The sequence below is a fragment of the Ochlerotatus camptorhynchus genome, unplaced genomic scaffold (genome assembly GCF_037179485.1).
Source record: "Ochlerotatus camptorhynchus isolate MF236.1 unplaced genomic scaffold, CSIRO-AGI_Acam_v1.1 ptg000062l, whole genome shotgun sequence".
Taxonomy (NCBI): Eukaryota; Metazoa; Arthropoda; class Insecta; order Diptera; family Culicidae; genus Ochlerotatus; species Ochlerotatus camptorhynchus.
In genome coordinates, this window is record NW_027040552.1 from 6,595,026 (window position 1) to 6,622,245 (window position 27,220).

Consider the following 27,220-nt stretch of genomic DNA (forward strand, 5'->3'; position numbering starts at 1 on the left):
ACTGAAACATTCCGATACGCGCGCTATTGATGGATAAGTAGGTAGTTACCTACAATAATACTGTCGATTGTTTGTGTGATCCGCACGTTTAAAGTACCACCCAAATTACGGATAATGGAGTTCGAGTCTTGTCTGATCAACCGTCGATGACCGACTGACTGGGTTGCGTGAGTTGTGAATTATTGCGACAAAAGCTGCACGACGAATGCGTACCACCCCGGCTCATTGATGCCTGTACGATGGGATGTGGTTGGTGGTGGGTTGGAGTGCAGAGATAAATTCTGAGAGCAGGAGAGCTACCCGAGCACGTGGAAATGGCTCTCCGGGAATCTTGCTACACAGTTCGAAAAAGTAATGTAAATTTCTGTTCAGTATGATGCACATAAATGGAGCGTCACATATCATATAAGTAAACGGCGCCGGTGGTGTAGTGGTAAGCGTGATTACCTCTCACCCCAGCAGGCCTGGGTTCAATTCCAGTTGGCCCCGCCGGGATGTTCTGAGGCATAACATCTCTGATCACGTCTTCCTTCGGATGGGAAGTAAAGCCGTTGGTCTCCGGTTCATGAGTTGATGGGTCGATAGGTAGGGTCCAGGTGTGGGAGCTGCCTTCCTGGCACGTCGGTAGCATTGGTGCACGGAAAACAAGATCGACGGAAAAAACAAACCAAAGGAAAAAAAATATCATATAAGTTTACATTATATATCATGTAAAGTTCTGAGAAATTTCATGCAATGTAGCAAATATTGTATACAAAAACCCTGTTGTTAACAACATTGTTTACAAGTTGCTCGGTTGCGTGAAATTAAATACAAGTCTACGGGAATGAATGTTTACATGACTATCAAAATTCAGAATTTTTATCTGTGTAAGCCAGGCTTGATGAAACTTATTCCACCCGAAAAAATGCGTTTCGGAATTATAAAATCATTACATGTTATGATGATATTTTGTATTGTTAAGTCACAAGAAGAGGTTGTAATGCATGTGTTTTATAAATAATTCCTGTCAATTTCTGTATCACAAAGACACAATCAGAGATTTTATGATTACATCTTCCTGAAAGCTAAATTGACAGATTGTATATGTCAAAAACATTTGTGCATGTAGTGGTCTTATCGGAGTCTCTTACATGGTACATGGCGTAATTTAACAGACCTAAAGATGATGCGTGTTTGAATTTCTCTGCTGTAGTTGTTATCCAACACATTTCGAAAAAAAATACTGTAAATTTCCGTTACTTTGATGCCCACATGTCATCCAAGATTACGTTATAGATCATGTAAATGTATGACACATGTCATGAGATATTCCATATATTGTATGCAACCGGCCTCCCTTAGCTCAGTCGGTAAAGGCGCAGCTACAAAGCAAGACCATGCTGGAGGATTCAATTCCCGATCCGGTCTAGGAATTTTTCGGGTTGGAAAATTTCTCGACTTCCCTGGGCATAGAAGTATGATTGGACTTGCCACACAATCATATCAATGCAAAAATGGTACAGGCATCGAAAGCTCTCAATTAATAACTACCCTAATAAACGGGTACCATACACTAACGATATCATAGATTGTGCGACCATACCACATAAAGTTGGGATGATATCCCGAATAGGTGGTTAGGCGCTTTTTATGGTTATTGTTTATGCGGGTATGGAAATGCATCTAGAACACTAAGTCGAGAGCACGCAATAAGCTAATATGCGATATGCAATAAGCTTGAAATGCGAAGAAGAAGAAGAAGAAGAAGAAGAAGAACCGTACAACTTTGTAAGCAACATTACTTGCAAGTTGTTGGTTTACGTTAAGGCCTTTACTCGAAAAAAAAATGCACCAGACAAAAGTGTTCACCGAAAATTTTGTTTAACTCGGATTTTCTTAGAAGTTTCAGGGAATGATCTAATACATATGGATTATGTTTCGGCATAATTACTTTATTCAATTTCCTTTCCATCGCTGAAAGCCCGCACCTTTCCCTTAAGACCCCTCATTACATTTTGTGCAATGGTGGAGCCGACCTTTTTCGTCACTTTCATCCATTCTTTCTTCAACGCCAGCTCGTTCTTAAACACGTTGGACGATTTTCGAACTTTGGCCTTCATTATGGCCCAAAATCTTTCCACCGGACGAATCTCTGGTGAATTTGGGGGGTTGGCGGTTTTTGGTACAAAAACAACGTTATTGTCTCTCTACCAATCCAACGTCGATCGCGCGTAATGGCATGATGCCAGGTCCGGCCAAAATAATGTCTCGCCTCCGTGGGACCGCAGCAAGAGCAACAGACGCTTCTGAAGGCACTCGGTGCGGTAAATTTCGCTGTTGATGGTACCCATTGTGATGTACGGTTTACTCAGTTTACCGCATTGGCATATATGGCCTTCCAGAGCAAGTATTTTTTGGCGAATTTGTCCACTTTCTTCTTCATTATGTCTTCCGGAACATCAAACCGTGATTTGGCAGCGTAGAACTCCAGCCCCGGTATCTGCTTTGCGTCTGCCTTGATGTAGGTTTCGTCATCCATAACCACACACATCGGTTTCGTTAACCACTCTCGATGTAGCTTCCTTGCGCGGGATTTGGCCGCCGTGTTTTGTTGATCACGCCGGTTCGGTGCCTTCCGGACTTTGAATACACGAAGCCCAGCTCGTTTCATGGTTTGCTGAACGAACCAGGCGGAACACTTTGCCTTCAAAGCCGCGTCGTGAATCGAAAGGTTCGGAATACGCTTGAAATAATCCGACACCTTCGGAGCCTTCACAGGGTCAGCTGTCTTCGATTTTCTTCGACTTCCAGCCCGCCGCTCGGACGTCTGGGACTCCTTAAACGATTTTACCACCCGAGACACAGTTGTATGAGTGATTCCCAGTTGTCTTCCGATCCATCTCATGGTCGCAGTCGGATTTTCCATGACGGCGTGCAAAATTCTCCGGCGATTTTCTTCTTGTTTCGATGACATCTCAATAACCACTGAACCGATTGTTATGAAATTTTGCACATGTAAACAATTCACTCCAAACTAGTTTTACCCAGATTTTCATCAATTTTTACCCACGGATAAAAATGGTGCATTTTTTTTTTCGAGTATAAGCCTTAAAAGGAAGTTTAGGTGCTTGAAGGTTTGCATGCATGGATATTTTATCGAATTTCATCATTTTATCTGTCAAACTTTCATAGCGAATCAAAACAAACATAGTGTAGTAGTAGAATTTTGACTAGAATGGGGTACGTTAGTCGATTTGCTTGAGACCAATAGGCTAGTCAAGTAGTGAGCCAATTTAAAATCGGTAAAATATTGATTAAATGTAGTGGCAGTAACAACCTTGTGATTGAAAACTTCGAACAAATGCTCAAATTGAGCATTCAGTTTAGAATTCGTGCGAATCTATCTTGAAACTCGGCGCCACAGCAGTTCTCGTAGCCGAAGTGCTTTCTCCAGGAACTGGAGTCGACATTTTCCCTCGTCGTATCAATCACTACCTCGCAATACTGGCAGCAGCAATTTCGTTTCCCCTTTCGTAAAGGGTGATACGGTCAAAATTTGGTCAATATCAACTTGACGTATTTCTTTCAATTTTACATTTAAAAACCCTGAACACCCCTCATTTTGAAGGTGTGTGTGTGTAGAATGTTGCTCCTATTTTGATTTTGGAATTCACTCTTCAGTTGTCAAAAATGCCGTCCAATCAAGAAGAGCAGCGTATCAAAATTTTGCTCGCGCATCGCGAAAATCCGAGCTACTCGCACGCAAAGTTGGCAAAATCGCTAAAAGTTGCCAAATCAACCGTTACAAATGTAATTAAAGTGTTTGGGGAACGTTTGTCGACAGCCAGGAAGTCTGGATCGGGGGGAAATCGAAAACCGGAAGCCGCTGAGACGACAAAGAGAGTTGCCGGTAGTTTCAAGCGAAACCCTAACCTCTCTCTCCGAGATGCCGCAAATAAGCTGGGTGTATCGTCTACAACCGTGCATCGAGCCAAAAAACGAGCCGGACTATCGACTTACAAGAAGGTAGTGACTCCAAATCGCGATGATAAACAAAATACGACGGCCAAAGCGCGATCCCGGAGGCTGTACACGACGATGCTGACGAAGTTTGACTGCGTGGTAATGGACGACGAAACCTACGTCAAAGCCGACTACAAGCAGCTTCCGGGACAGGAATTTTATACGGCAAAAGGAAGGGGAAAGGTAGCAGATGTTTTCAAGCACATGAAACTGTCAAAGTTCGCGAAGAAATATCTGGTTTGGCAAGCCATCTGTACCTGTGGCTTGAAAAGCAGCATTTTCATAGCTTCCGGGACTGTCAACCAAGAAATTTACGTGAAAGAGTGTTTGAATAAACGTCTGCTGCCTTTCCTGAAGAAACACGGTTGTTCCGTACTGTTTTGGCTGGATTTGGCATCTTGCCATTACGGTAAAAAGGCCATGGAGTGGTACGCCGCCAACAACGTGCAGGTGGTTCCCAAGGACAAGAACCCTCCCAACACGCCAGAGCTCCGCCCAATTGAGAAATACTGGGCTATTGTCAAGCGGAACCTAAAGAAGAGCTTGAGCTTGAGCTTGATTGACCGCCCACGGTTGCTACTCTGTTATTGCCAGATCAGCTGTAATTACACAGAGAACCAATAGACGATGCTTGGGACTAGCAATCATCCTCAATGTGTAAAAACTGGTGATCTTGAATTAGGCAATACCAGCGCCGGCCGCGCCCGAACACAGGTCAAGAAAGGAATGGGAAGGATTGTGTTGACATGACACTCGCTTTGATGGAAGCCGAGAACACCTCTGCACTTCCACGAGGAATCACTGGGATGTTGGATAAGAGGGTTGGGTTTGCAGCAGGGTTCGTTTTGGTAAACGATAAGCTGAATTAATGTCCTAACGATCATATAACGCGAAGGAGCTTGGGACTAAACCCACGGTCTTCTGCTCAGTAAGCAAAAACGTTTGCCACTAGGCAGACGAGCACCTTTTTAATCACCGAGTTGCTGTTATTACCATGTAGTCATATTAACAAATAAAACGATTGACGAATCTTGATTGTGGATGGGCCTGAGATTAGACTCATGATGTTCTGCTCAGTAAGCAAAAACGGTTGCTCTAAGGCCACCGAGCCCCTCATATCACATAATACCGTTGCTCAAATTTTTGTATACATTCAAACCCGGAACCAACGACAACAACGAGTTTCGCAAAATACACGATACACAAGCGATTTTACTATAAATCTCTTTGATATGTAAGGACCTGGGACCGCGTTTTTCTGCTCAGTAAGCAGGCTACTGTAACCGACGATCTTTCAAATCCGAAAACTAAAAACTACGAAAAAGTACTTAGGCCTTCATTAAGTTCCACATTCACGCGACGTACAATGTTTCAATTTGCTCTTTACGTATTGTTCAGGCTAGGCCCTTTTCAAAATTTACGCGAGAAATACGCACAATCGTCACCTACCTCGCAAAACTGGTTCCAAACGACAACAAAGGCATAAGCAACGATGGATTGTTGAACTTTGCTGGCTCCGGTGGTGTAGTGCACAGCAAAAAAAATGTAATATCGATCAACGTAATTCAAGCTGATGTATGGAATAATGATGTAGGGTAGATGTACCAGTTATGGCTATACGCTCCTATTATGATGTGTTCCAATCATGGCATATAGGATTTCCATAGGCCATGATTGGAACACACCACAACAGGAACGCACAGCCATAACTGGTACATCTACCCTAATTGTAATTTTGTAATTTATCCGCACACACCCTGGTCGACCACTGTAAACCAATCTGCCGTTCAGCGTTTTCGGTTTTTGTTTCTGGATCTTTAGTTGCCTCTGTGATATACTTACTTGCGGCATACTATTTTGGGAGTGTATATGAGCGTGTACCATGTACGGTAGCTCATCTCTCATCGTGATGGTGGGACATAGCAGACAAATTAGAGAGAAAACAAGGAGGTATTAGTATTAGTTATATGTAAACAAACAAAACAAAAGTTAGATAATGCGGCACTGTAACTACTACTATTTTAGAGGTATGATTCGTCATGTTTAACTCAATGTTTCAATTGAGGCAAACTATCTATCTTACAATTACAAAAGCAAACCTAAACTTACAATTATATGCAAATGCAAAATGAAACTTGACAAATCATCGTCAATTCCCTTATTCCAGGGCAGGGCCTGACGATTTGAATCTAATTTTGATCAGTGAACGGGCACCATATGGTACATTTTCTCACCATGAACCTATCATTTCCAGCCTATCTGAACTATTTAATAAATGGAAGCCATAACATGGGTTACGCTCCCCCTAAGCGGGCCCTCCGCATCCTGTCTCTGTCTTATCTCAAATACAAAATGCCAATGGTATGAATGTATCTATATATAACTTGGAAATGACGTACAATCAAATAAACCCGTAACCCACTCACTTGGTCAGGCTTCAGAATCGTCCAGTGGGCAGTGCGCTCTACACTCCAAGTTCCCTTTTTTCAAATTTACCGCAAATTTGATATTTTACCCATTGAGTGTTGATTAGTCATAATGAAACATTGTGACAGAAGTTGAGGTTACTAGTGTATTAAATAATCTAGGTCCTATTTAGGATTATATCTGAAAAATCCAAATCTGGCCAACGCCCACCCTAAACCTAAACCTGTTCTAATCCACCTGAAATGACTAACCAATGGAAGACTTTGACTACCCAGCCATGCAATAGTCTCATTCCGTGCCTTATGGCAACTTGATGATTCTATTGCGCTCATCTTCTGGCACCACCCAGGGGAGACTTGGTCCTGTACCCAATGCTTAACTTATCTCCATTCCACTCAACTACTCGCAATTTCGTGTGATATAGTGGGCGGAATATTATTATATGAGACAATTCAATGCAGACGTCTTTCCAAATTTGGCAGATCGACAGGTAATCGGTGAGTTAGCACGATAGTTGCTATTCAACAACTCGACAACGTCCCATCGTCAACGCCTGCTATGAGAATTTCCCATAGCAGACGCCAACGAAATGACGTCATCGAGCTATCGATCAACTACCCTGGTTATCGCCTGGTACCTTATAGCACGATGCTAGGAGGCGAACCGGAAAAATCGATGAGCTACCTCCCCCTGTCAAGCGGAACCTAAAGAAGACCAAAAAAACTGCTAAGGGCGAGCAGCAGTTCAAGGCAAACTGGCTTTCTGCGGCGAAGAAGGTGGACAAGGTGGCTGGACAAAATCTGATGGCAGGGGTCAAGCGTAAGGCCCGGCAATCCGGATTTGGAAAAGCGGAAGCCTAACTGAATATTTTTCCTGAATTTTATACTAATTGAACTTGAAAAAGAAATTTAATTTGATTTTTTAAATAAACGATTTCACCGATTTACACGCGTTTTCCCTTGACCAAATTTTGACCGTATCACCCTTTAGCTCGTAAAATAACGACGTCGAAACAAGCAAGCAGCAGCAACTAACAGCAGTAAACAAAAGCAAAAAGCTAACCTCAATTGTGCGTGCAGCAGTAGCAAGGCACGCACACATTCGAACATAGCAGTGGTGCGGCTAGTATAGAAGGAAACTTTTGTACGTGTAGTAGCATCTCCACTTTCGTCCGGAAGATCCCCAAAGCGTAGCACTGGTGTCAACGGTACGATTCCTCCGTGCAGCAAAATCAACCTTCCTCCGCCGGGATCTTCCTCCCGGCAAAACAGTTTCACCGTATAGGTATCTCTTGTCGTAGATTCTTCCGGCTCGTCGCCAAAACTGTTGTAATCAATGGCCAAGTTTCGGATTGGTGTCAGAGTAAAATAAACCGTGTAACTTGTTTGGTTGTTCGTACAAAAGTGATGTTTATTTCTCTAGCGTTTCTCACCTGACTGTCAATGACATTTTAGAGTTATAGACCGGTATGCTTGCCGGTATGTAAATGCAAGTTAGGTAAATTAGGGTAAATCATAACAATGGGGGACATTAGAATTCTTACGACATTTATCAAATGTCCAATCAACGACATATACGGGCAATCCACTGGAACTTTGTGCCCGAACAGAAAAGGAAATGAACGTAGTAGTAAGACATTCTGTGATGAAGTCTGCTTTATTTTACATGCGTTAGATTTGCTCAGCATCTCTTCCGTAAAATTTGACGATGGTTTATTTTTCCTATCAACATATCACGAACGATTCAGAGCCATAGTACACAGTAACACCAGTTTCCAGCTTTTTCATGTCTGATACCAATGGTTGCAATATTTTATTATAACCATGCTTTTTAGCATCGACCGAGGTACAATATATTAACGGGAAAATACTCTTGGGAGAACTGTTAAACTTGTCAGGAAAGTTCTGGATTTTGAAAGAAAAGCATGATACTTTGTTAATACCGGTTCTACTGCTCAACGCATTTCCTAGTTCCACATCATCCTGGTATATACTCAATCGGATAACGTTGGGGTGCTTGTGAAAAAAAATACTGTCTTGATAGGCTTCTCGAGTACAAAAAGAGCTGTATTCTTTCGTTGTGCCAATCGATTTCAGCTCATTTTCAGATTCCTCCAAAAGTTTTCGATTCGACGGGTTTCTAAAGATCAGTTTCGATAACGGGAATATAGGAAAATGTTTTAGGCACTCGAATGTTTTGATGCTTTCCTTGCACATGACGGACATCTTCGCGATAGGATAACATTTTTTCCGTTGGCTCGGGAACTGAAACTGCAATTTTCTTTAAAAATTTAGTTCTTTTGGGGAACGTCGTGACTTCTGAGAAAATACCAGAAAAATTAAACTCGTTCAAAAAGTATACCGTATTTTTTTCGATTATGTCAATACCGTTATCTTGTAGGAAAGTCATAGTTAAAATTCGTAGATGTTGTTACATCATTTCAACCAGATTGTCACAAAGATCAATGATTTCTACAGATTTGGATTGTGGAAGCCCTACGTCTCCTACAAGTCGGCAAATCCCCACTCCAGCGGCATTCTTAATTTCCCCCAGAGTAATAGGTGTTTGGTTGAGGTTTTGATTCCTGGTTCGTCTAAATGGAACGTATTCGGCAGTCGCTTCCTCTGCCAAAAAACTTCGCTCAGGTTGCTCCGAAAGAGAGCTTAACCTCACTTTTTTTTTATTGGAGGGATATTAGAAAGGATCTCAAAATTTGGAGTGACATCCATTGAAGGTCTAACTCCACCAGATAATGGTGGATGCTCATGTAAAATACGCCGCTTCAGAGAAGTAATATGAGCATATTTCATTTTGCACATCGAAAAAGTGCAATTGAATGCAATAAAAGCTGCATTAAAATGGTTTTCTTTCATGTGCACATTGACATGGCGTTGTAGGCCATCGACGTATCCCGGTACAAGCTGCTTACAAAAAAGCAGAGTATCGCATCTGCCAATTCCATATAACTCTAAAAAAGAAATAAGTTAATACTTACGAAGAATTTGTTTTAGTTTACTCCTCACTGGCTCTGCTTCAGCCTCGATTTGAAGCACAACGCAAACGTCATTCACGTCACTAGAGAAACTGAAAAATGGCGGACTCCACTTTAGATTGTTTTCCTGGAAAAGGAAGTACAATTGCTGAAGCTCGGCGAATTCTTTAACCGATATGGGTAGTTGCTTATTTTTTCGACACACTCAGCAAATTAAAATTCCCGAAAGTCAGTAAACTGTTTTTGGTACCGAAATAACGACAATAATTGTTAACGAAAATCAGTAAAAACAACTATTTTAACGATAATTTGGTAAAAATCACGCTTTACGGGAGGTTTTCAGTACCACGATTTACCGAGATAAAAATTTAAGTTTAAGTGTGGAGGACTGAAGTTGCATCTACCAGCACTAAAATGTAAGTCGTTGGCCATTAAACAGCACCTTCGTGAGATCGATTCCCTTCCTTATTATGGATCCTTTCTGCTCCACGTAAATCCCCGCCCAGCAATCTCTATAGATCTTCCTGACCTCAAAATAATCCTATCTAGTTTATTCCAAATTCCCCACCAAATCCAACAAAACCCCTCCGCCGATCAAATCCACGGACATTTCGTTCTCCAAACCGACCTGCCAAGGGTGGAACGTAATAGCCCGACAACCAACTGGCCGCGCACGTGGCGCAACATTGCGGCGAAGTAGCTTGATATTGTCTGATCTTAGAGTTTAATGTGACCATCCCCTCCTTTCCAAACAGTTTCCAGCCATTCCCAACAAACAATTTGAGCTGCTTAAAGGCTGAATAAGCTTTTTTTTAGCTGAAGAAGCAACATATTGACTGAATGAGCTCTTGTTCTGCTCCCAATGTTTGTTGGTTTGTATCCCAGTTTTATTATCCTCCTGTTTCTGTGCTACTTGCCCCTGCCCAGGCAGGATTTGGTCAACCGTCTGAGAGTAGTATCTGAAGGAGGCTTCAGAAACCAGTCTCCTACCTAGCTCCTTCCAATCGGAATTGTTACCCATTAACCTCAAGCCCGCCACGAGTAATTGGTACCCAATATTAATCTAGAACTACTGCTGTATAAAATGTTAATTCAAACATTACTGATTTTTGGCTCCGCAAAGTGTCACACGCAACTGAACCTAGTAAATAAACGAACTAGTTAAAACAACTCTTAAGAGTTACCAATTTAATTCGTTCAAACAAATCTGAAGGCTGCTCAACTGAAGTTGCATAGACATAGAAAAGTCATTCAACAGTGTTGGGCATGAAGGTTTGATTGCTAAATTGAAAAAGTTTAATTCTCCGCTCTATATTATGAAATTAGTCCAAAATTATGTAAGTGACAGAACTCTGCAGGTAAATTATCAAAATTCCAACTCTGAAGGACTACATACAAAAGTGGAGAGCATAGACGTGCAAATTTTAATTCCTTTTTAAACGAGTTGATTTGACATTCTATACGATTTAATTTGTAATAACAAATTCAATATGAAAAGTCTAACGATGAAACCGATTTAATTTGTGGTACAGTAGGACAGAAAAATCTTATCTTGTATAATAATCCATAAACATAATGCGATGTATGTCATTCTTATATGCGATTTTGACTTAAACTGTAGCAATTTACGATACTGTCTGTACATTGTTATACGACTTCTGGTTGTCTGGGTTGTGCCTATACATAGTTGCCCAACTCCCCCTAAACCCAGCAACACAAATGCTTGCGGTGAAATGGCGTTCGGTGAAATGACATTCGGCCAATTTTTCCATAGAATTTTTATCGCCCCTTCCTAGCTCAAAACCTGGCTACGCCCTTGGGCCTATATTGTATAACATTTTTGCTTTGGACCTGCCTGATTTGCCTCAGGGTTGACACAAATCTTTGTTCGCTTTTGACACAGGCATTTCCGCTAAAGGAAGAAGTTTTGATGTTATTTGCAGTAGTAGATATTTTCTCTTCTTATTTACAAAAAATGGAAGATTTCTCCCAACGCTTCCAAAACTCATCTTATAATATTTCCACACCTTATTCTTTTTGGTATGGTACCATGTTCAAACAGAATCAATGTTGTCACACCTTAATAAATTAAACAAACATTGAAGAATTAAAACTATGTTCAGGCCGAGGTTCAGGCCACACAAATAAAATAGGTTGAACTCAAACGTATTTTATGTTAAGGTATGTGAACAGACAAACAGACGTAACTCTTCATTGTGTATCTTCGTTCACGCATTTAACGATTGATTTGAATATTATCAGTTTCGCGAACTACTCGCCGCAGCGCTAACATCGGATTACTTTGACGTTTCTATACATTCTATAGAACTTTCATCAAATATATCATATTAACAATATGATCCATTCATGCCTTTTCCAAATATTGCAATGGCGACCCGCAAAATATCGCTTCACGCACCATCTAGCGTTGAAAAAGGTCAGCAACAATCATTCAATTACAGTCGAGGGGTGCGAACATAGCACTTATTACAAAAGTAAGAGTCACATTATTTTCATTAATTACATTGTGTATATCATTTAACATTTGTCTGACATGTCACTGTTGTCGCTGTTGTCATCAAATAAAATAATATGCTGAAATACATTCATTTGAAATATTAAACAAATTTTCATTTGGTTTACCCCTCGTGACGATAAACAAATACATTGGTAGCCTTTTTGGCCACAGAGGTGCTGTCAGCGCTAAAAATTTGGTTCGCCAGCTAAGCGAAGGAGTGGATCATATTGTTAATGTAATATATTTGCTTTCATGCAATATTGCTTGCGAGTTAGGGAGCAAGCTTGTTTTCCGCGAGAAGCCTGAGAGATGTCGTTACTGAGGTCCTATGTTTTGAGATACTATGTTTTCAAGAAAAACTTTTTCAAAGAGTTACGTCTGTTTGTCTGTGGTATGTGATATCAATGTTTAGAAGAAAAATAAACATGAATATTTTTGAATGATTATGTATAGAAAATCACGTCATTGTATTATTATAAATTATGTTCTAAAGCAAAATAAAACAAATAAAAGTGGGCGATTATGTTGAACAACATTGGTGTCTTCGATGCATTTAAGTCCAGATTTAAATACGCTGCAGACACTAAGATTATTTCAACTAATTGTGCGCTTTTATTTGAATTATCGCCATCACATGATTCGGATGCCATCACATCCGTATTCAGGGATCAGTCTTTCATCCAGGGACGAGTTCTTCACCGTCCTATCTTTCGTCGCGAATATAACTGATAGGCATTCTTCCGCAAAACCGCCCGGAACAACGTGTGAATGTCGCCAGCTCCAGTGTCGCTCTGTCCAGCGGAAGAACTACCAACTTCTGCGCCTTTGTCACCGCCAACCGTTCCGGCTTGGCCAGGTTCCACCGGACAATGTTTCCATTCTTATTCGCCACGAACAGAAACCGATCATCGTCAGTGAGAGATGCTGTCAAATACAATTGATTTCGATATTGTTGCTTTTGAAATTAGCTCAAACATCAATATTTAAACATGCTTTCAATTTACTTTGAATACCCTAATAAAAATTGTATGGTTAATTTGCTTAACGACGTGTTCTGGGTATCATCCAAACCATTTGTGGAATAGTTCAATGATTTGGGTTATCGTTCGTTTATGGTTATTTTTTATTAGGGTAATGCTTATGTTTAGACAATAAACATTTACGGTTTTGATTTAAATAATCAAAACTAATATCTGTGATCAGCTTGTTTCTGTAATGTCTTGATTTTACAGAAACAAAAAAAACGTTCAGAAGTTGCAGCGCTTAATTGCAACGAATGATCATTTTCGTTCGCTTTACTAGTGGACATCGGTAAATGGTTGAAATCGCATGCTAGGGGAAATCAATGAAATGTCGGCCTAAATGTTCCTAATTTGGGCCCATACATAAATTCAGCAATCGAATAAATTTTCAATGGCAACCAAAAATATCCATTAGTACCGTCCCAATGACGCGTTCATCTAGATAAAATTGATAAATAGCAGATTTTTAGCGATGGGCCAAATCTTAGATCCATAGGCCAATATTAGAGCCATTTCCCCTATATCATCTCTCCGTGACTTAAGATTCTGCCGGTGGCGGAGGTGGTGGCTGCTGGTTATTATTATTGCCATTTTGATTGGCAACACGAGCCCTGCCGCGAAAGACCACTCCACTCTGCTCCATCTCATAGATCACGTTGGCAAACACATCCGGATTGTGACTCCTCATTTGCTCTGCCAACAGCCAGCCGGTTTGTAGTGCGGCATGCATGTTGTTTATGCCACCAAGCTGACCCATCCTAAAATGAGAGGAAAATTTTGAAAATATCGCATTGAAATCGAAAGTTACGAAGAATCTTACATGTTCTGAACCGACGGATCGTCCATCATCCTTGTGGCCATGTTAATGAGGGTAGGGTTGTTGAAAGCAGCGGTACAGTCGATTAAGACAGCATTGGTCAATCCTTCGTCACCGCCTGCTCCAATTGGAACCGAGCGGTGTTGCTCCAGTCTTTGGTGCGTGACACTCACGTTGTTTTTGTAGTCTTGGTTATCCGGTTGGATCCGCAAAGCATTCTGGTACGCTTCCAGAGCCTGCGCGTGTTTGTTCATCTTCGAGTAGGCCAACCCGAGACGCCCGTACGCTTTGCTGTAATTCGGATCATACCGCAGTGACATGTGACAATCGTCCGCTGCACTCTGGTAATCACCCAGAAGGGTGTAGGCCGCTGCACGGTTACAATAGAACACCGGATTAGTTGCATCTTCGCTGATGGCTCTGAAAGAATGTGTTCAATGTTTATTGCATCAGCACAAAATAACAGAAGAGACAAATTATTGCTTAATCCCACTACTTACTTGCTGTACGTGTTCATCGCTTCTTGGTACTTCTTCTCCTTTATCAACCGGTTTCCTTCGTTCTTCAGGTTCTCCGCTTCCTGCTTCCGTTTCGGTGAGACATACCTGAGCGTACTCTGGTAGACTTCGAACAAATCGATGTGATTCAGTGGATTTTCGTGGCTGTTGTCACCTTCTTCCTGTCCAATTTCGTTGACATTTTCCAAGCACTGTATGGCCACCCCTAAGCTTTCACGGGAGTTGGAACTAAAGTTCGGCTGCCCTAGTTGTCCGTTCAGGAAACGTATGAACGACCGCACGAAAAACTTTTCCTCGATATTACTCATCCCTTTGTTGTTCTTTGGATTTTTTTTTTCTTTGTGTTGTCCTTATTTTGGACGGCTAAGACCGCTCACGGTACAATTTCTTTGGATTTAAATGCGGGACAAACCTTCGGGTATTACTTCTTCTTCTTCTTTCCTTTATTTAACGTCGGTCTCTGTTCCGCAATCTAGTGCCAACCACCGACGGACATCGATTCTTCTTCTTCTTCATTCCTTTAGTTAACGTCGGTCTCTGTTCCGCAATCTAGTGCCAATTAAAGAGTCTAAATTTAAAATGTCAACATTGGAACAATCGGTTGTCCGTCAAAGTCATAGGAAAAGTCATTCCAATCCGATGTGCGGTATAAGAGGTGAGGAGAAAGGAAACTAGTGGACTCTTTCGTTCTCGCGTCTTCTTATGCAGCAACAGACGTGACGTCACGTCTGCTGTTGCATAAGAACACCGTCAGAATGAAAGAGTTCACTAGTTTCCTTTCTCCTTACCTCTTTTACCGCACATCGATTCCAATCGAGCAGAAGACCTGTCAAATGGATAAGATGTCGTCTCTTTTTAAATTCAGGCTCTTTAGTGCCAATCACCGACGGACATCGATTGCCATCCATTGATGGCAATCGAATGTGCAAGGAAGGCAGCTTCCACACCAGCGTAGGATATCGCATCCATTTCAACACACATGGGCCGGGACCAACGGCTTTACTTCCCTTCCGAAGGAAGACGTGACCAGAGATTTGTATGGCTCATGAAGAGCTTGAATTTATAAAGAGATGACATGTCAAAATTGGAACAATTGATTATCTGTCAAAGTCATAGGAAAAGTCATTCCAATCGAGCAGAAGACCTGACAAATGGATAAGATGTCGCATTTTTATAAATTCAGGCTCTTTATTGCCTCAGAAAAATCTCACCGACCTCGGCTGGGATTGAACCCAGACACATTGGGGTGAGAAAGCAGTCACGTTTACCACTACACCACCGGCGCCGGTTTCGGGTACTGCTGGCCAGGAAGCGGAGTGAAATTTTCCACGGTTCACTTATTGGTCGGAATCAGGGGCGGTATGTGCATTCGAATGGGCCTACTGAAAATCCATCAATGAGATGTAAACTAAAGAGCCTGAATTTATAAAGAGACGACTTTTCAATAGACTATCCGTCAAAGTCATAGGAAAAGTTTGTTATTCCAATCGAGCAGAAGACAAGCTGAACATTGCATTAGGTCCTAAGTAACATTGACAAATTCTCTTCGTCGACTTTCTCTTTGTATCCCCACGGCCATGTAAAGACATTCCGAGGTATTTTCAGCACAAAGTTTTATCTAGCATCTAATACGACAAACACAACAAGGAACGGTTATGTGCTCAAGTTATTAACGAAAGAGAAAGTCGGCGAATAGAATCGACATATGTTACTTAGGACCTAATGCAATGTTCAGCTCGAAGACCTGTCAAATGCACGCTATTTCAAAACTACCCAAATTTGGGTACAATCCATCCAGATCCGTCAAAACTGAACCTACCCAAAAATGGGTAAACTGTGTTGGGAGTGACAAGTTGACAAATTAACAACATTGACATCCAGCGCTGCCATTTATACAGATTTATCTGTATTATACAGATTTTTTAATCTTAATACAGACCCGATACAGAATACAGATTTATCACAGATTTTTAAATTACAATACAGATTTTTATAAAATGCTTGAGAAAAAAAAAAAAAACAAATTTATAAAGCCAAAATAACTTTTTTGATTGTATGGGGATTTACAGTATAGGCTCTTTTCGTGCACCATCAATGTAGAGTGCGCTAGCCGATTTTGAGAGGAAATGTCATCCAATCCATTTGTTTACACCATAATGACGATTTTCAAAACCCAAAATAATGTACATTTTATTGCACAACTTGCAAATTTCCATCGGGAGTGGTCTTATTTTTCGATTATCTACAGATCAGAACTGATTTTCAGCTGAAATAACCACAAATAAAAAATCCGGAAGATCACAACCGCTGGGACAATTTAATAAATCTTAATTTTTCTCATCAAAAATATATGGAAGCACCAGACGGTTCACTGCAAACCCGATACAGAAAACAAAATATTCCACGTGGATGATGATTTCAAGCACCTGCGATGGATAAATTAATCAGAAAAGGTAAAAACATTTTCCACTTCCTTTGCTTCACGATGAAAATTTCCACCCTCATCACTCTTTTGTTGGTTCTCCTATTCACCGCCAGAAGCTGAAACAATCGCTTAGTTTCTATTGGATTCGCCTATTAATTGAATATTTCCAATATAAGCATGTATGTTAAATACAAGAAAAGTGCCCGAGCACATTAAAATGGTACAAATACAAGTACTCGTAAACATTTTACTTGCATTGAAAATGTATTTCGTAAGAAATTGCGGATTTTCTGATATTCTCCATACTGCAAAAATGATTTTACCAGCACTGACGGGGCGACATCTCTTGACTTTTCGGTGTAACTACCACACAAATGATGTAATTAATTGTATTCATCTATATTAAAAATATCAAATAGTAATGAACTCGTGCACTTTTTTTTGCATTTAAAACTGCTTATCAGGAAGATAATGAATACCCTAATAAACGGGTACCATACAATAACAATATCATAGATAGTATGAGCATACCACATAAAGTTGGGATGATATCTCGAATTGGCGGTTAGGCGCTTCTTATGGTTATTGTTTATGCGGGTAGAAACTAAAATCTCCATACATTTTCAAACGGCTTCATATCACTCTTATAAATAAGTACGGATGATATCACAAATGGCGCAATTATATCCCGTATGGTTAGTACGATAGCCCGAATAGGTGGCTAAGCACTTTTTATGGTTATTTTGTATGCACTGTATTTGTAAAACAACAAAACATGATTAATTAAGAAAAAAATCGTCAATACAGAAAATACAGATTTTTTAATAGAGTGGATACAGATTTTTTATAAAACCACCTGGCAGCTCTGTGACATCAATCCGACTTTGACTTTGACGGATAGTCTATTGAAAAGTCGTCTATTTATAAATTCAGGCTCTTTAGTTTACATCTCATTGATGGATTTTCAGTAGACCCATTCGAATGCACATACCGCCCCTGATTCCGACCAATAAGTGAACCGTGGAAAATTTCACTCCGCTTCCTGGCCAGCAGTACCCGAAACCGGCGCCGGTGGTGTAGTGGTAAACGTAACTGCTTTCTCACCCCAATGTGTCTGGGTTCAATCCCAGCCGAGGTCGGTGAGATTTTTCTGAGGCAATAAAGAGCCTGAATTTATAAAAACGCGACATCTTATCCATTTGTCAGGTCTTCTGCTCGATTGGAATGACTTTTCCTATGACTTTGACAGATAATCAATTGTTCCAATTTTGACATGTCATCTCTTTATAAATTCAAGCTCTTCATGAGCCATACAAATCTCTGGTCACGCCTTCCTTCGGAAGGGAAGTAAAGCCGTTGGTCCCGGCCCATGTGTGTTGAAATGGATGCGATATCCTACGCTGGTGTGGAAGCTGCCTTCCTTGCACATTCGATTGCCATCAATGGATGGCAATCGATGTCCGTCGGTGATTGGCACTAAAGAGCCTGAATTTAAAAAGAGACGACATCTTATCCATTTGACAGGTCTTCTGCTCGATTAGAATGACTTTTCCTATGACTTTGACGGACAACCGATTTTTCCAATTTTGACATGTCGCCTTTTTATAAATTTAGACTCTTTAATTGGCACTAGATTGCGGAACAGAGACCGACGTTAACTAAAGGAATGAAGAAGAAGAAGAATCGATGTCCGTCGGTGGTTGGCACTAGATTGCGGAACAGAGACCGACGTTAAATAAAGGAAAGAAGAAGAAGAAGAAGTAATACCCGAAGGTTTGTCCCGCAGTAAAATCCAAAGAACAACAAAGGGATGAGTAATATCGAGGAAAAGTTTTTCGTGCGGTCGTTTATACGTTTCCTGAACGGACAACTAGGGCAGCCGAACTTAAGTTCCAACTCCCGTGAAAGCTTAGGGGTGGCCATACAGTGCTTGGAAAATGTCAACGAAATTGGACAGGAAGAAGGTGACAACAGCCACGAAAATCCACTGAATCACATCGATTTGTTCGAAGTCTACCAGAGTACGCTCAGGTATGTCTCACCGAAACGGAAGCAGGAAGCGGAGAACCTGAAGAACGAAGGAAACCGGTTGATAAAGGAGAAGAAGTACCAAGAAGCGATGAACACGTACAGCAAGTAAGTAGTGGGATTAAGCAATAATTTGTCTCTTCTGTTATTTTGTGCTGATGCAACAAACATTGAACACATTCTTTCAGAGCCATCAGCGAAGATGCAACTAATCCGGTGTTCTATTGCAACCGTGCAGCGGCCTACACCCTTCTGGGTGATTACCAGAGTGCAGCGGACGATTGTCACATGTCACTGCGGTATGATCCGAATTACAGCAAAGCGTACGGGCGTCTCGGGTTGGCCTACTCGAAGATGAACAAATACGCGCAGGCTCTGGAAGCGTACCAGAATGCTTTGCGGATCCAACCGGATAACCAAGACTACAAAAACAACGTGAGTGTCACGCACCAAAGACTGGAGCAACACCGCTCGGTTCCAATTGGAGCAGGCGGTGACGAAGGATTGACCGATACAGTCATAATCGACTATACCGCTGCTTTGAACAACCCTGCCATCAATAGCTTGTTCACAAGGATCATGGACGATCCGTCGGTTCAGAACATGTAAGATTCTTCGTAACTTTCGATTTCAATGCGATATTTTCAAAATTTTCCTCTCATTTTAGGATGGGTCAGCTTGGTGGCATAAACAGCATGCGTGCCGCACTACTAACCGGCAGGCTGTTGTCAGAGCAAATGAGGAGTCACAATCCGGATGTGTTTGCCAACGTGATCTATGAGATGGAGCAGAGTGGAGCGCTCTTTCGCGGCAGCACTCGTGGTGCCAATCAAAATGGCAATAATAATAACCAGCAGCCACCACCTCCGCCACCGGCAGAATCTTAAGTCACGGAGAGATGATATAGGGGAAATGGCTCTAATATTGGCCTATGGATCTAAGATTTGGCCCATCGCTAAAAATCTGCTATTTATCAATTTTATCTAGATGAACGCGTCATTGGGACGGTACTAATGGATATTTTTGGTTGCCATTGAAAATTTATTCGATTGCTGAATTTATGTATGGGCCCAAATTAGGAACATTTAGGCCGACATTTCATTGATTTCCCCTAGCATGCGATTTCAACCATTTACCGATGTCCACTAGTAAAGCGAACGAAATGATCATTCGTTGCAATTAAGCGCTGCAACTTCTGAACGTTTTTTTTTGTTTCTGTAAAATCAAGACATTACAGAAACAAGCTGATCACAGATATTAGTTTTGATTATTTAAATCAAAACCGTAAATGTTTATTGTCTAAACATAAGCATTATTCAAAGTAAATTGAAAGCATGTTTAAATATTGATGTTTGAGCTAATTTCAAAAGCAACAATATCGAAATCAATTGTATTTGACAGCATCTCTCACTGACGATGATCGGTTTCTGTTCGTGGCGAATAAGAATGGAAACATTGTCCGGTGGAACCTGGCCAAGCCGGAACGGTTGGCGGTGACAAAGGCGCAGAAGTTGGTAGTTCTTCCGCTGGACAGAGCGACACTGGAGCTGGCGACATTCACACGTTGTTCCGGGCGGTTTTGCGGAAGAATGCCTATCAGTTATATTCGCGACGAAAGATAGGACGGTGAAGAACTCGTCCCTGGATGAAAGACTGATCCCTGAATACGGATGTGATGGCATCCGAATCATGTGATGGCGATAATTCAAATAAAAGCGCACAATTAGTTGAAATAATCTTAGTGTCTGCAGCGTATTTAAATCTGGACTTAAATGCATCGAAGACACCAATGTTGTTCAACATAATCGCCCACTTTTATTTGTTTTATTTTGCTTTAGAACATAATTTATAATAATACAATGACGTGATTTTCTATACATAATCATTCAAAAATATTCATGTTTATTTTTAAGCAGAAAATATTTAAAATAAAAATAGCATGATTTTTCTTTTAAACATTGATATCACATACCACAGACAAACAGACGTAACTCTTTGAAAAAGTTTTTCTTGAAAACATAGTATCTCAAAACATAGGACCTCAGTAACGACATCTCTCAGGCTTCTCGCGGAAAACAAGCTTGCTCCCTAACTCGCAAGCAATATTGCATGAAAGCAAATATATTACATTAACAATATGATCCACTCCTTCGCTTAGCTGGCGAACCAAATTTTTAGCGCTGACAGCACCTCTGTGGCCAAAAAGGCTACCAATGTATTTGTTTATCGTCACGAGGGGTAAACCAAATGAAAATTTGTTTAATATTTCAAATGAATGTATTTCAGCATATTATTTTATTTGATGACAACAGCGACAACAGTGACATGTCAGACAAATGTTAAATGATATACACAATGTAATTAATGAAAATAATGTGACTCTTACTTTTGTAATAAGTGCTATGTTCGCACCCCTCGACTGTAATTGAATGATTGTTGCTGACCTTTTTCAACGCTAGATGGTGCGTGAAGCGATATTTTGCGGGTCGCCATTGCAATATTTGGAAAAGGCATGAATGGATCATATTGTTAATATGATATATTTGATGAAAGTTCTATAGAATGTATAGAGACGTCAAAGTAATCCGATGTTAGCGCTGCGGCGAGTAGTTCGCGAAACTGATAATATTCAAATCAATCGTTAAATGCGTGAACGAAGATACACAATGAAGAGTTACGTCTGTTTGTCTGTGCACATACCTTAACATAAAACAGGGGGAACGACACTCATTTGGATGTATTTTTTCAGTCTAGTAATTACTTGGGATTTTCGGGGAAAAACATAATTGATGGGATTTTTTTGAGTGTGTCGTGTTGACGAAAATTGAGCAGGGATACAAAAAATAGATGGGAATAGATCAGGCAATTGATGTGATGTGAGGGATGTTAAAAAATTTCAGAGGGATACGAGTCTGAACGCGAAGAGGATAGGCGTAAAAAGAAGAAAAATTTGCTGCAATGAAGCGTCCATGAATTACGTAACGCTTATAGGGAGAGAGGGAGTCACCTATATCGTTACTAATTATACATAGGGGAGGAGTAGTAAAGCTTTGCGTTGCGTAAAAAAGAGAACATTTTGTTTTTTTTTTCGTTTCTTGATGTAAAGTTTGAAAATACCGAGGGGGACGACTCTATCTACGATGCAGAAAAGATTGTGTTTTGCTGTGGCTAGCTGCGCGCACGCTGAGTAGATAGAAAGAAGATTGATGACGATTCTGAGGATTTCCTGCAAAAAGATGATGCGCGATGCAAGCAGATGCGAGAAATGAAAGAAGATTTTTCGAAAATTGATTCGCTAGTGTGAGATTTGTTGAGCATCTAGACTTGAGATTTAGATGTGTCGCCCCCCTCGGAAAATACAGGTCTTTTTTGACGCTTTTGGCAACGACAACGAAGGCTATCATCACTAAATCTTGCTTTACAAAATGGATCTGTTTTAATTTTATAAATTGAGATTTTTGCTATCTTGAACTTTTGAAAAGGAGGTACACGATGGTACGCTGATCTTTTGTTTTTGTTTTGAATATTAATAATATAATTAATTACCTAAAAATAAAAAAATACAAAACGAAATCATACATTAATTAAATGAAAAGGCGAGGGAGGGGGGTTTATAGAGCGTTGCGTAATAAATAGAGGGGGGTCATTTTCAGTGTACCGTTTTGTTCCAAAGGGGGGGGGGGGGGGGTCAAACATATTGATTTTTAGCGAAACGGAATTAATGAACACCGCTCGGGACACCGCCCAACTATAATAATCAAAGCTCACAGCTCAAGTGCAGAAAACGGTTCCGCACCGAAAAGGTCGAAACTGCACAGTAGGATGAACGGGTGATGGCGATGGATTACAAGGTTCCAGTTAATATTCCCAGCTGTATTTGGATGGGAATTTGATCCGCAATATTCTCGCACAGAAATACATCACCCGGTGGGTGTCTTACTTCACCATTAGCTCTTTCTTATCCGAACCCTTGACCAGTAGCAGAGACGAGTAAAACTTGGGCCGAGTGGAAAAAACGACCTGAATTCCTTTTTCACCTGCTTGTCGTAGGGGGTTTCATTGGTAAGGCTTTTCCGGGGCTAGAATCAGCAGTTCGAACGAAATCAACAGTTGCTTCGCGCCTGTTCGGTAACTTCCATGCTACAACACACAGAGACCCGGGCTCTTATCCGTCGAATTCGATCGGTTTGAGTCCGGGAAATGGATGTGCGTTGCCGTCTCCTCCGTGATGCACTTGATGTTTTTTGCTCGGTTTTTTGCCCCGAGACCGATTATAGAAAAATGGTCCGTCATCTTTTTTTAGTTTTCGCACCGATTTTTTACCGGCATGGTCAGCTGACATACCTGGTGTTTGTTGTGGAGAGTGTTGTAAACTGACAGTGAGTATGGCAGAGTGCTTCGCGGTCGACCTGAAAACTTCGAGAAACTGCACGGCTTGCTTGACAATTTGTGTGCATGCAGAAGGGATAAGTTGGGAATAGAAAGAATAGATAGGATGGATTGAAATTTTGTGCACGTTGAAAATTATATGAGCGGTTTGGGTAAAAATGGGATAATCCTGAAGTGTCGTTCCCCCTGACATAAAATACGTTTGAGTTCAACCTATTTTATTTTTGTGGCCTGAACTTAGTTTACGTTTATATTTGCCAGAAATATTTTGATTTTGATTTACTAACCATTTAATGGCATGTCGAATAGTTTTAATACAGTTTAAGTCAAAATCGCATATAAGAATGACATACATCGCATTATGTTTATGGATTATTATACAAGATAAGATTTTTCTGTCCTACTGTACCACAAATTAAATCGGTTTCATCGTTAGACTTTTCATATTGAATTTGTTATTACAAATTAAATCGTATAGAATGTCAAATCAACTCGTTTAAAAAGGAATTAAAATTTGCACGTCTATGCTCTCCACTTTTGTATGTAGTCCTTCAGAGTTGGAATTTTGATAATTTACCTGCAGAGTTCTGTCACTTACATAATTTTGGACTAATTTCATAATATAGAGCGGAGAATTAAACTTTTTCAATTTAGCAATCAAACCTTCATGCCCAACACTGTTGAATGACTTTTCTATGTCTAGAAGAGCAACTTCAGTTGAGCAGCCTTCAGATTTGTTTGAACGAATTAAATTGGTAACTCTTAAGAGTTTTTTTTAACTAGTTCGTTTATTTACTAGGTTCAGTTGCGTGTGACACTTTGCGGAGCCAAAAATCAGTAATGTTTGAATTTACATTTTATACAGCAGTAGTTCTAGATTAATATTGGGTACCAATTACTCGTGGCGGGCTTGAGGTTAATGGGTAACAATTTCGATTGGAAGGAGCTAGGTAGGAAACTGGTTTCTGAAGCCTCCTTCAGATACTACTCTCAGACGGTTGACCAAATCCTGTCTGGGCAGGGGCAAGTAGCACAGAAACAGGAGGATAATAAAACTGGGATACAAACCAACAAACATTGGGAGCAGAACAAGAGCTCATTCAGTCAATATGTTGCTTCTTCAGCTAAAAAATAGCTTATTCAGCCTTTAAGCAGCTCAAATTGTTTGTCGGGAATGGCTGGAAACTGTTTGGAAAGGAGGGGATGGTCACATTAAACTCTAAGATCAGACATACAAAGGAATTCGTAGATCGCTTGCATGTAGGGAAGATCACGGGTTCCCAATACATCTCTTACTTCACGGAAGGGTAGTCTACCTAGGGCCACTAGGGTATCCAACAGTCGTGCTCTGGAGGCGTCATTACCCTGGCAATACCAAAGTGCGTGATCGATGTCATCATAACCGGTTCTGCACCTACATATATTGCTGCCAACGAGGTTTATTCTGTAGAGATGTGCGTCTAGCGAGTAGTGGTTGGACGTAAGTCTTGACATAACGCGAATGAAGCCCCGACTTACATCCAGACCTTTGAACCACGCTCTCGAAGAAACATTTGGAATAATGGAATGTAACCACCGCCCAAGAGAATTACTTGTCCAATCGTTTTGCCAACTTAAAAGAGAACTCTGACGTACTAATGGGAAAAATCCATCATGTGAAATTCTTCTATCATAAATCTCGCCTTGCTGTGCGCCCACCTTTGCGAGAGAGTCTCCCGAAAAAAAATAACAACAAAAATACAATAAAAAACAATGTAACAATAAGACGAAAATTATTGTCTTAACAATGATTTACATTGTTACGTCTACAATAAATTTACCTTGATTTATGTTGTACAAAACAGTAAATTTCATGGTAAATGGAAAATTTACAATAAAAAAGGGGGGTTGTTAAGTATCTTAACAATGAAATTTTCGTGATTTCCCCATATATATTTTTTTCAATAACATTATATATTATTGTTATTTTACTGTTGGTTGGCGAATTTATTGATTAAAAAAATAACAGTGTACTTTAAAGTGTATGTGTTGGCTTGACAGATCTACTTTATCGACTTTAAAAATAAATCGAAAAAATAAAACATCGCCCCGGGAAGGGAGGGGGTGGGTGGTGGTATGTCTGTTACGGGTGAGTCCTTTTTTTACTGGTTATGGATTGAGATTCGATCCGGAACTTGTGAGAATTGAAGGCCAACATCCCTGCACTCGATCTCCCTAGGTCACGTCTCTTTGGTGGTTGAGCGTCGTTGATAAGCTAATGCATTCGACTGGAGAGAATCGCCCATGAAATATGCTTCCACCTGAGAGTTCCTTCCTGACATCTTAGCGGTGGAATTTTTTATTATTATTGTATGATTATTGACTGCACGGAAAAGGTCTGCATTAAGCGGGATTTAAATAAGGCAGGTGAGTTGAATTCAACTCAAACCGATCTGGTCGTAGGCGTTCAACTCTGGGGGGGGGGACGTGCTGTCAAATCAGCCTACTGATCATCTTGTATGAAACTGGTTCCAAACGTAAACAAACGCTGTAGGTTTCTTATGGCTTGTTTACGTTTGGAACCAGTTATGCGAGGTAGGCGACGATTGTTCGTATTTGACAGCCACCGCCCTCCCCCTTGGTTAAACTGACTTGGCAACGAATAGAGCCAAACGAACTGTCAAAGCAAGAGCCATACGAGCAGCGCCTATCTTGATTACATTGGCAGTGTTGCTGACCCTCTCATAGTCTGCATGCTTCAATCAGATTTATTTTTATTGTTCGTGAAGTAACCCACAATGAAAACACACCAATATTTAATGTAACAACAATTTTTATTGTAATAGAGTTGTTCATTATTGTTCGTGATCGAATCATGTTAACAATGAAATAAATGAAAAATACAATAAAAATCATTGTAACAACATTTTATTATGTACATTCATTGTACATCTAGGTGGCAGTTTTGCCGTTTTCGGAAGGGTACAACATTATAACAATCATTTTTATTGTCGACAATAAATATTAATGTTAGAGCATTGTTTCCACTGAAAATTTCACTGTAATTTTTTTTTCGGGCTGCCTTCTCATTGCCACGGATTGAGCAATGTGAGGGGACCAATACAAAGGTAATCAAATCATAAATGATCTTTCGACCAGCAAGCTCATCTGCTCCCTTACCTGTGAAAGGAAATAAGATGAGTGCCTACCTTGTTTCATCGACCGAATAGCCTCAATCGTACTGAGACTATCCGAGAAGATGAAGTAATGGTCTATGGGCATATCGGAAATAATCCCCAATGCGAAGTTGATTGCTGCTAGCTCAGCAACATAAACGGAACTAGGTTCCTGAAGTTTCCGGAAGGCGGTTGAGTATTCATTGAAGACGCCGAAGCCAGTGGATCCATCAATGCGTGATCCATCAGTGAAGAGTCTTCTATTGCAATTGCGGGCCATGTGAAGACATTCCGAGGTATTTTCAGCACAAAGTTTTATCTAGCATCTAATACGACAAACACAACAAGGAACGGTTATGTGCTCAAGTCATTAACGAAAGAGAAAGTCGACTAATAGAATCGACAAATGTTACTTAGGACCTAATGCAATGTTCAGCTTGAAGACCTGCCAAATAGGCCTCTTTATAAATTCAGGCTCTTTAATGTAAATGCGTAGGCTCATTGAGTTTCCCTAATAAACAAATACCATAAACGAACAATAACCTAGACAGTCGAACTTTTTCACAAATGGTTTGGATGATACCTTAAACACGTCGTTAAGCAAAATAACCATAACAAATTTATTAGGGTTGTCATCTCTTTCGTTCTCCCGCTGTTTAAACGGTTGAAGGAGTGTGACGTCCTTATAAAAAAATCTGGGACTTTGAACAGTTATCTGAAGTCTATGACTTGGAAAATTGGTAACTACACTGCAATGCTCATTTCTGTTTGTAAACTTTGTAAACATATCAAACAGAAATGAATAAATAGTGTATTACTAAATTAAAAGTGGGGATGGGTGGTATTCACTAGCCCGAGAATACCCTCCACATGCTAGCCTCTTCACCAACCATACATCAGTACACACTTATCGAGTAAGTAATT

General features: G+C 40.5%; 2 protein-coding genes across 2 annotated transcripts; one reads left to right on the forward strand and one right to left on the reverse strand.

Annotated features, from left to right (window-relative positions):
- Positions 1 to 13,141: 13,141 nt before the first annotated feature.
- Positions 13,142 to 14,842, reverse strand: LOC135717555 (small glutamine-rich tetratricopeptide repeat-containing protein beta-like). The gene is made up of 3 exons (XM_065239692.1): positions 14,282 to 14,842; positions 13,785 to 14,201; positions 13,142 to 13,722 (listed from the first exon to the last, which is right to left on the reverse strand). Exons 1-3 carry the CDS (start codon positions 14,605 to 14,607, stop codon positions 13,503 to 13,505), a joined length of 963 nt encoding a protein of 320 aa, XP_065095764.1. The 5' UTR covers positions 14,608 to 14,842; the 3' UTR covers positions 13,142 to 13,502.
- Positions 14,843 to 18,391: 3,549 nt separating this feature from the next.
- On the forward strand, positions 18,392 to 19,639 carry LOC135717582 (small glutamine-rich tetratricopeptide repeat-containing protein beta-like). The gene is made up of 3 exons (XM_065239716.1): positions 18,392 to 18,860; positions 18,941 to 19,357; positions 19,420 to 19,639. Exons 1-3 carry the CDS (start codon positions 18,535 to 18,537, stop codon positions 19,637 to 19,639), a joined length of 963 nt encoding a protein of 320 aa, XP_065095788.1. The 5' UTR covers positions 18,392 to 18,534.
- The last annotated feature ends 7,581 nt before the right edge of the window (positions 19,640 to 27,220 follow it).